At 40.5% G+C, this 9,727-nt stretch overlaps 2 protein-coding genes across 3 annotated transcripts; one reads left to right on the plus strand and one right to left on the minus strand.

Moving 5' to 3' along the window:
* The first annotated feature begins 740 nt into the window (after window positions 1–740).
* wdr53 (WD repeat domain 53) lies at window positions 741–4,483 on the plus strand. Of its 2 annotated transcripts, none has more exons than XM_067594842.1 (3): window positions 741–818; window positions 2,420–2,915; window positions 3,003–4,483. In XM_067594842.1, exons 2-3 carry the CDS (start codon window positions 2,427–2,429, stop codon window positions 3,696–3,698), a joined length of 1,185 nt encoding a protein of 394 aa, XP_067450943.1. In that variant the 5' UTR covers window positions 741–818; window positions 2,420–2,426; the 3' UTR covers window positions 3,699–4,483. The 2 variants fall into 2 exon arrangements, with proteins under 2 accessions (XP_067450943.1, XP_067450944.1); XM_067594843.1 differs by having other exon boundaries at window positions 801–842.
* A 163-nt stretch (window positions 4,484–4,646) lies between these two features.
* Window positions 4,647–9,235, minus strand: srprb (SRP receptor subunit beta). The gene is made up of 7 exons (XM_067594847.1): window positions 8,811–9,235; window positions 7,905–7,999; window positions 7,717–7,794; window positions 7,551–7,633; window positions 6,940–7,076; window positions 5,960–6,014; window positions 4,647–5,434 (listed from the first exon to the last, which is right to left on the minus strand). The coding sequence occupies exons 1-7, from the start codon at window positions 8,998–9,000 to the stop codon at window positions 5,224–5,226; spliced, it is 849 nt and encodes a 282-aa protein (XP_067450948.1). The 5' UTR covers window positions 9,001–9,235; the 3' UTR covers window positions 4,647–5,223.
* Window positions 9,236–9,727: the final 492 nt, after the last annotated feature.

Here is a 9,727-nt window from a genome sequence, read left to right on the forward strand (position 1 = left end):
TGAAAGAAAGCACATAAAATTATGCCCTGAACTTATCCTCACAGGCAGAATTTTCTCACAGCTTTGTGTCAACCAGCAACAGCCACTATCAAATAAATACTTTGAAATTTGAAATACAAGGACAAAGGTTAGAGTTTTCAGTTCGATTCAGTAAACTTTATTTTTTCCAGAGGAGCAATTACAATGGCAGGCATATAAAAATACTACAAAAACATACTATAAAAATACACTAATACGATAAACACAATAAAACAATAAAAACATATACAAAAAGTGTTAACTGAAAGTGCATGGTTTGTTGGAGTCTAGGGTGGTGGAAGAGGAGTGGCGGGAAGTTAGATGCTAAGATTAAGGAGACAAACTGCCTCAGGAACAACTTATAACTTATATTAACTTATATATAACTTAAAGAGTAATTTAAATATCCTATATGTGACTTTAATATTTCATGTCATCACCTGGACCAGTTTGCCTGAGGATCTAACAGCAGCTGCTGGAAGTGTTGATATCTTTAACTTAAAAACTATAGCTTGGCTTTTGATTAAGAATGATTTATAGATATTATTTACTTTATTTTTATTGACTTACACTTACTTACTGTTTACATTTCATCTGTCTTATTATTGGCATGTCAGTCGTTGCTTACCTGCATGAAAAGTGCCATAGCTGTACAGATAAAGTTTGACTGATTGTTTGATTATAAATCCGCCTGTCAGGCTGAACTGAGGGTAAGCTCCCAAAGTACCATTTTATGATGTCATCAATGAGCGACTCAGCCCCACATGGCAGCCTGTTGAAGTTTGACGGCCCTCGCTAAGGTAGAGTAATTCTCTGGTTGTGAGGTAATCAGTAATCCTACACCTCTGTTATAAATGATATTTAATCGGCTTATTCACACAAACATGATTATTAACGTAATCACATCGTCAGCTGAGCAGGAGGTTGTTTCATGTTTGCGTTTATGCTAACAAATTAGCAGAGCTGAAGCCGAGACTGTTTGACTTTCTGGGTTCACGTTTTAATTTTCGACGTTATAATTAAATGTGTTTGCTGGGTAATTAAAATGCAGGATATTCTGTTTGCATGTGAGTGAATTTCAGTCGAAAGACACAGAAAACCACTACGTATTGTAGCTCCTTCGCTACTTTAATGAATCAATATTCAAGTAAAATTAAAAGTACGTAATTTCTACCAAACTTTGTTCTTAAACTCGTAAATGTGATTGTTGGTTTTGATTTGATTGTTGATTTTGGTTGATTTTTTTTAAACATATAATTGATCACAAATACAGATTTGTTAGATTTCAGTTAATCTAATTATTCTGCAAGTATTGCTTTCGTTTTTAACATCTAACCATGTTTACTTGTTAAGTTTTAGGAATGTAAATACTGATGATATTTCTCATTCTCATTATAATAAAGCTGTAAAAACAGACACTGGCAGCTGAGTGCTGCAAAATCACATTAGTATTCTTTGTTTTTGTCTTTCTCTTACAGCTTTTACTTTATGGAAATACGCTTATTGTTTAATATATTGCCTTCTCTGACTCTTCTATGTCCCTGTGAAACACTTTTAACTTCTGTTTTAAAAAGTGCTTTATAAATTTAGTTTGCTTGCTTCTTGCTTGCACTTTATTAGGTACATCTACCTAAAACTAATATAACAGAGTCTAATACAACAGCTCTGTAATAAATTCTACCATAATTCCTTAATGTTATAATGTTCAGTTTACTGTAGAGCTGCAAAGATTAGTTATTAATCGTTTAGTTGCCGATTAATAAATTAATCGCCAACTATTTTGATAATAGATTAATCATTTAGAGTCATTTTTAAAGAGAGAAAATGTCCAAATTCTCTGATTCCAGCTTCTCACATGTGAATATTTTCCATTTTCTGTGATAATAAACTGAATATCTTTTGGTTGTGGACAAGAGAAGACATTTGAGGACGTCACCTTGAGCTTTGGGAAACATAGATCGACATTTTTCACCATTTTATGGACCGAACAACTCATCGATTAATCGAGAAAATAATTAACAGCTTAATCTATAACAACCATAGTTAGTTGCAGCCCTACTGATAACTGAGTGCTGATGTTTTGTCCTCTTAATTTTATAGCTTTTACTTTATGTAAATACTTATCTCACCTTCTTTAATATGCCTGCAAAACACTTTTAACTTCTATTTTCCTTGCTATTGAAAAGTGCTTTATAAATGAAGTTTACTTGCTTCTTGCTTGCAAGAAAGGTGTCTTAGAAAGGTGCTAATTTAACATTATGCTCCTGTACGTCTTGAACTGCATAAGACTGGAAATATGATAGGACTTTTGGCTCCGATCTTTAAAATAGTAACCAGTTAATAACACACAACATAACAGAATAAGATACCACAAGCTCACACGTCTCTTCTCTCGTCTCAGGGTCAGCATGGCCAGGCAGTGGTGTGACGGCCACTCCACATCCATCCTGTGTGTTGGGGTGTCCCCGGGCCCCGAGGGTCTCCTCGCCTCAGGCTCTGAAGGTGGAGAGGTCGCTGTTTGGAACCAAGAAGGAACCATCATAGGTCGTCTCACCCTCTCCGGTGAAGACGACAGCACGAGTGTTGCGTTCTCACCTGCAGCTCTGGGCCTGCTGTATGTGTCGCACGGAGACACGGTGAGTGTGCTCGACCCCCGAAACCTGAAGGCCACCGTGGAGGAGTTTCAGGGTGCAGGGGAGGAGGAGATCAATGCTTTGGCGTTGAACGAGACGGGTTCAGCTCTGGCGGTGGCTGACGACTCCGGGGCGGTCCGGGTGCTGGAGCTTCCTGGGGGGAAAGTGTGCAGGACTCTCCGCAGACACACTAACATCTGCTCCTCTGTGGCTTTTCGGCCTCACAGGCCCAACAACCTGCTGTCTGCTGGACTGGACATGCAGGTGAGAGGTGAAAGGAGAGTACTACGTATGACATACACAAGACTACATTTCTTTCATGTACTGATGTGTTTACCCTTTTCTGTTCAGGTGATGCTGTGGGGTCTGCAAAAGACTCGTCCTCTTTGGACCCTCAACCTCCAGGATGTAGCTGAGGAAGAAGACGACCACCAGCAGCGTCCTGGTCAGCTTTTCAACCCTCCACTGGCTCACTGTGTCTCGGTGGCGAGTTGTGGGAACATTTTGGGCTGTGCAGCGGAGGACGGGCGGGTACATCTGATGCGGATTGGCAGCGGCTCCAAACTGGAACAGCAGGGAGCAGTCAAGGCACACAGCCAGGGAGCCTCACAAGCTCACTTTGTCAATTTCCTTTCCCACCCGTACTGGCTCGCCACCGGGGGGAACGACGGCCAGGTGGCCCTGTGGGACATCAGTAAGCACCCAGTGGTGACTCCAGAGGGAAAGGCCAAAACTAAAGGGACGGTGGCTCCACGCAGGAAGGGGAAGAGCAAGGCAAAGAGAAAAGAACAATCTCAGGATAAAGCAAAGACGCCACTGAAGGCTGAAGCAGAGAAAGAAGAGGCTGAGGGCGAGGAGGAGGAGGCGGCAGCGGCTGCTGCAGCATGTGCAGAGGAGGTGACGGAGGAGAAACCTGGGCCCAAACTGAGCATCAGTCATGGGGACAAAGTGAACTGGCTGTGCCCTGCTGTGCTGAAAGGAGAGCCCAGTCTGGTGGTCGCAGATCAGAGCTCAAATCTGACAGTTTATCCTCTGTCTCAACTATAGATTAATGCACTTTATTTGTTTTGGTCATAGCAACACACTGTTGTTAGTTTACAAGTGTTTTTGTGGGTATACACTCCTGCGTTTGTTGTTGTTAGAAACTGACGGCATCATTTTTGTGTTGGTCCTTCTCTCGCTTTCCTTTTTATTAAAGCCTGAACTGTGGGCAGAAGCCAAACATCACTGGAGTTCCAGAAAGCGCTGAACATTGCAAAGCTAAATCTGGAAACAGCACGCACACATTAAAAAGAGTTTGAGGTTTCATGCGACTTTTACAGAATAAATGTGGTTCTTTTACAGGTTTTATTTTATGTAAGCTTTACTCAGTGGATTTGTTTTGGTGGGTGGTTTATGTGTGTGTGTGTGTGGTCCTGTAAAAGTGTCATCTGTTTTGCTGCCTGACACGGGATTCATTATATTTTTGTAAACAAGAAATGCATTCTTGTGGACTGTAAAAATACCACATCAAACAACAGAAATGAGCTTTTCATGTTTAAATGAGTCTGCAGTGCTTTTATAGAATAAACACTTTCAATTCAAACCAGGTGTCAGACAGAAAAACAAAGCTAACTGAACAATGTTCCCAAGATGTCACATTTCAAACATATTGCTCTTTATCAGACTGTTGACGTTGTCCTTGTCCTTAAGGGAACAGTGGTGGTTTTTTTGTTTTTTTTTTCTTAAATAGATATAAAGCAGCAACAGCCAGCCAACAATCTTGTAATTATGTGATTGTGTGATATTTTCTTTCTGTATGTGTTGATTAAAACCTGTTTGCTGCTTACGAATGAACGTAATTACAGGCTGAATCTGTTTCACATTTTTGATCTATTTAAAGCTCCAATAATTTGATCTTCTGCTGAAATGGAGGAAAGTTTTCTCAGTATCTTTTTTTAACAAGCCAGACGACACCAAACACAAAATCTTGTATGACGACAAGAACTTCATACATTCATTGCAAATGCATTGTATTCACGCAACACACCAACACAAGTAAACCGCCATTCTTTTTGCAAACAAGCAAAACATTTTCTATAAGAATATCAGAAAAAAGGCACATGTACTGAATAAATGGTTTCACAAAACAGCCTGCAGGTGAGACAGTTCAAAATCTGAGAGCCTATAATACTTTTCTTTAAATTACTAATATAAGCAACACATTTTCTAGTTTACCAAAAGGCCTGCAGCTATGCATTTTCTAATTAAGCCAAATGAAGCAGTTTAAGGTTGATGTTCGCAGTAAGAAGTGCAGTTATTTCCGAGCACTGCACAGGAACTTTACCATCATTTTCCATTTCTATAATGTCCACAATTACTTTCATAGTCTGTTTGCTTGTTTTTGATTGAATATGTTACAAATGTTCTTCCACAGTCGACACAGATGGGATCGTTTGTTTGGAATAAGAGGCTGAAGTTACAGATTCCCAGCTGAGATGCATCTGCCAACTCCTCTGATTGCTGAGGTCATCCGATCCGAGGTCCGTGCCCTTGAGGCAAATTCTGCTCCGAGGATGTTGAGTTGCTGATTTTACAGTTTCGCCAGGCTTTTCTCCAGGCTCTCAATATCTGCATCCCCCTCTTCACCCTTGTTGCCACGGGCGCTGCACTCCAGAAACTCCACCTTCATGGGCAGCTGGCTGAACTCGAAGTCCTTGCCTTTCTTCCCCAGATACACGCTGCCGCCCACAGAGCCATCCTGAGAGCTGAGGGCCGCTGAGCGCGTCACTCGCAAGGTGTTCCTATGAGACAAAAACAGTCAGTGTTGATGCATCTACATTTGCTGATATTCTAAAAACAATCTCCAAGGACACTGTTAGACTAAAGTGGACAATCAAAGCCTGAACGCAACATTTAAAATGAAAATTAAAGAGCGAGAATAAACCAGTGCAGCCCTCCAAAATATAAACAGCAACAATACATTTTTTGACCACTAGGGAGCAGAAGAACAAGTTGAAAGCTTGTAATGTGCTTGTAATTTATATTATTATTATTATTATTTATATTATAATGTGCTACCAATACACTGATAATACAACCTCCCTTCACTGGTATGACAGTTGAAATCTTAATATTAAACTAGATTAAATTTCTGACATTTTTATAGATGTAACTTTTGATTAACTGAGAAAATAATCAGCAGATTACTTTGTAATGAAAATGATTGCTAGTTGCTGCCCTAAAATGATCTTAAATGATAATAACTGAACAGAAATCATGACCAAAGTGTAAAGGATCCAAAATAAAGAAAATATTTGGTTACTCACATTTCCTTTTCTAGCTGCTGCTGAATCAGTTTGGCCGATTTTGCCATGGTGATATCTGCAAAATTAAAGAGCAGTGAATAACTGTACTATTCAACAAACATGCAGCAGTTTTAGATAGCTATAGTCTTCCAACCACTCAAAGCATATACATGTCAACTAGGGCTGTAGTCAACCAAAGAAAATCTTGGTCGACTAAAATCGTACATAATCTTCAACTAATCAGTTAGTCGGGGGGGGGGGTGTAACAGGACAGAGTGGAACACAGTAAACTCAGCAGCCACACATTTCTCTATTCTGTATTTCTCTGTTTTGTGAGTGAATAGATATTCATTCGGAAATCAAATATTAAAAAATATTTTATTGGCTTGGCGGGGGTTCTCGTTGTGTCATTATGGAGAAACATAGATTCAGTAAACATTCAGTACGTTCAGTAAACTTTGAGTACAGTTAGACCTAGCAGTCTCCATTAGGTTGAGTGAGTTCAAAGTTGTGAAAACAACAGGGGTGTTTTGAATACACCCCCGTTTTCACAGTTAATTTGTTAGTCTGTCCCTCCCGCCGCAGGAAATAATGGATTACTCCTGGAAAGCTATTGATGTAGCACTTTTCTCCTTATGAAAATAACACAGAGATTATTCGACCAATGAGAATTTAATCAGATGAGAGCATATCAACCAACTAACTGACCAGTCGACCAGCAGACTACAGCCCTAATGTCAACATTCATCCATTCACACGTTGATGGCAGAGGCTGTCAATCTGCTCATAATCATCTATTCTAATGCACATTCACACACCACAGCCATCAGGAGCAATTTGGGGTTCAGTATCTTGACCACGGTCACTTCGACATATGGACTGGAGGAGCTGGGGATCAAACCGCTGATCTTCCGATTAGTGGATGACCCGCTCTACCTCCTGAGCCACAGCCGTCCACATGAAGAACAGGGAAATTTTGAGCGGCAGAAGCGAGGTTTCACCTTGTTTATTGCATGCCACCAGGAGACTTGGACTATTCCTGGAGATCACGGTGTCCGTCAACAAGACGTACAGGAACTCTGCCACGTCTCTCACTTCCTTCTGGAAGATAGCGCTGTCCACCACAAACACAATCGCTCTGAAGAGATGGAGAAGAGGGAAACAGACAGTGAGGTGAGATGTGATTACAAAGTATTGAACAATTAGTCGATCAACAGAAAATTAATTGCTAACTATTTTGATGACTGATTAATTGTGTTCAATCATTTTTGATAATAACGGTCCAAATTCTCTGATTCCAGCTTTTCAAAATGTGATTATTTTCTGGTTTCTTTAGTCTTTTATGATAGTAGACTGAATATCTTTGGGTTGTGGAGTGTTGGACAGGACAAAAGAAAACATTTGGGGACGTCACCTTGGCCTTTGAGAAACAAAGCGTAATTTTTCACCATTTAAATGGCATTTTATAGACAAAACGATCAACAGATTAATAGATAATGAAAATCGTTAGTTACAGACCTAATAAGGAACACTGAATCGATCAGGTCACTGGTAACTTTACCTTGATAGCAAGACAGATAATAGAAATACAAACTGGTTGTCTTGTTCTCACCTTGCTGCAGATTTGAACTTCTCCAAATACTGAGGACGAAGACTGTCATGTCCTGGCAGGTCTATCAGAGTCCAGGTGCTGCCCTGAATACAGAGAGAAAGAATAAAATATACACCATGCTCATCATGAAAAGATGAGAACAGATGAGAAACTTTCTTTAACCTACCCTGTCATTTTTGGCTTTGTATGGAGCACTGCTGTCAGTGATGGAGGTCTGTGTCCGCTTGAACTTTCCTGACAGCAGCTGCCAAAAATACGAAAATGCACAATTCACTAGTAATGCATCTGTGACATATCAGCTGTGCAGCATGACAGACAACGTGGCGATGGCAACCACGTTTTACATCAACTCACCCGGCTGAAAAGAAGAGTTTTCCCTGAGTCACACAGCCCGACCAGCAGCACAGCACTTCTGACTGTTTTGCTGGTGAGGAAGTATTTCAGAAAAACTGGAGAGAGAGAAAACAGGGAGACTGGTCACCGATTTATCCTCAATGATTCAAAAACATTTAATGTCTATTAAAGGTCGGGTTCACAATTTTTTCAAGTGTGACTTCAGGTAAACTTCCTTCTGAGCAAAGATGTATTTAAAAGTTTATCTGAAGCTAATATAAAGCTTCAGTCGTCCAAATGAGTTAAATCAAGTAGATATCTTTCAATGTTACAGTCTTTTCAGGTGCCCAAGTTCCTCTTTTTGATACTATACTTCCACCACAGCTCAACAGGGAAACACAAAGAGGGAATATGATGCTAAAAAGACTGTAAATGTGGTAGATATCCACTTGATATGACTAACTCAGACTGCTGAAGCTTCATATAAGCTTCAGATCAACTTTTAAGTGCACTTTTGCACAAAATAACTGCGTGGACACACTGTGGATTTTGGCCTCCATCACTTACACTGAAAGTGCATTTGAAGGGGCTCTTTAAATAGCCAGTATGAGCAGGAGGGATAACTACAGCACCTGACTGATGTTTTAAGACAGACTTAAAACATTGTGACCCTGTGCTTTAACCAAAGTCTCATGTGAACTGACAGCTGTTGACGTTTGCTTTAGCTTAGCAGTTAGCTTCCTAGCCTGCTAATCCCTGCTAACTGCTTTGAAGCACACATTGCATTTATTGAATCAACATTAAATGTTAAATGTTAACGCTGCCAAGCTGACTAAACCGCTTCCCAACAAGCATAAACTCTGTGGCTAACTTTGCTAAGCTACACGTTAACGTCAGGCCTAGTTAACGGTATCGTTAACGTCTTACCAAAGGTGATGACAACAACCGCCAAAGAGACGATAACTCCGATCAGAAAAACGGGGTCTTGGTCTTCCAGCTGCTGGCGAAGGGATTCAATGTAAGGTTCAAACGGGTTTTCAGCCATTTCCATGTTTTCAGCCATGTCCACGTCTCCTTTTTCTCCCATGTTGCCGGTGTTGTCTGTCTCCATCTCCATCGTCTGTTTTAGCTAACCTGAGAGTGAGACTGTCGTGTCTACACGGTAACCCTAGATTAGCAAAAATTTGTGAAACTATCGCGAGATTTGTAAGGAGTATGACAAACTTTAACCCACACAACGTTCAAGTGATCATTTTAACCTAAATCATGATCTTTACCTAATCCTTACCAAGTGCCTAAACCTAACCAGACCTTAACCTGAGCATTTCCACATCATAAAACCTAGAAACAAGAATATTTTAAAGGGGCTCGCGAGAGTTTCGCTAATCTAGGGTTACCACTAGACACGACCGAGTGGGCGGTGGGACACGTCTCCTTTTCACTAAAACCTGCACAGAGGCCGGTGTGTCGGCAGGAGGCGCTGCCTCACAGCACATGTTCAGTTCACCCCCACTGGGGTTTCTTTAAAGATAGGGTCACAGTGTCTCAAATCTGACTTAAAAACAACAGTCAGGTGTCCATATGAACACTGAAAGAGGTTTTCCTCGCTGTAATCATTCCTCCTGTTCATACTGGCTATTAAAAAAATCCCCCTTCATAATGCACTTTAAATGTAAGTAATCGAACACAGTGTGTCCACACAGACATTTTGTGCAAAAATGCATTTAAAAGTTGATCTGAAGCTTATATGAGACTTCAGCAGTCTGAGTTAGTCATATCAAGTGACTATCTGACATATTCACAGTATTTTTAACATCAAATCCCCTCTTTGTGCTTCCCTGTTG

Source organism: Thunnus thynnus, chromosome 7 (assembly GCF_963924715.1).
Source record: "Thunnus thynnus chromosome 7, fThuThy2.1, whole genome shotgun sequence".
NCBI lineage: Eukaryota > Metazoa > Chordata > Actinopteri > Scombriformes > Scombridae > Thunnus > Thunnus thynnus.

Coding starts and splice junctions, on each gene's coding strand:
- wdr53 (XM_067594842.1), top strand. CDS start 2,427: ATGGCCAGGCAGTGGTGTGACGGCCACTCCACATCCATCCTGTGTGTT. Junction 2,916..3,002: donor CTGCTGGACTGGACATGCAG/GTGAGAGGTGAA, acceptor TTTTCTGTTCAG/GTGATGCTGTGGGGTCTGCA.
- srprb (XM_067594847.1), bottom strand. CDS start 9,000: ATGGAGATGGAGACAGACAACACCGGCAACATGGGAGAAAAAGGAGAC. Junction 7,077..7,550: donor AAGTTCAAATCTGCAGCAAG/GTGAGAACAAGA, acceptor CCATCTCTTCAG/AGCGATTGTGTTTGTGGTGG. Junction 5,435..5,959: donor CAGCAGCTAGAAAAGGAAAT/GTGAGTAACCAA, acceptor TTTGTCTCATAG/GAACACCTTGCGAGTGACGC.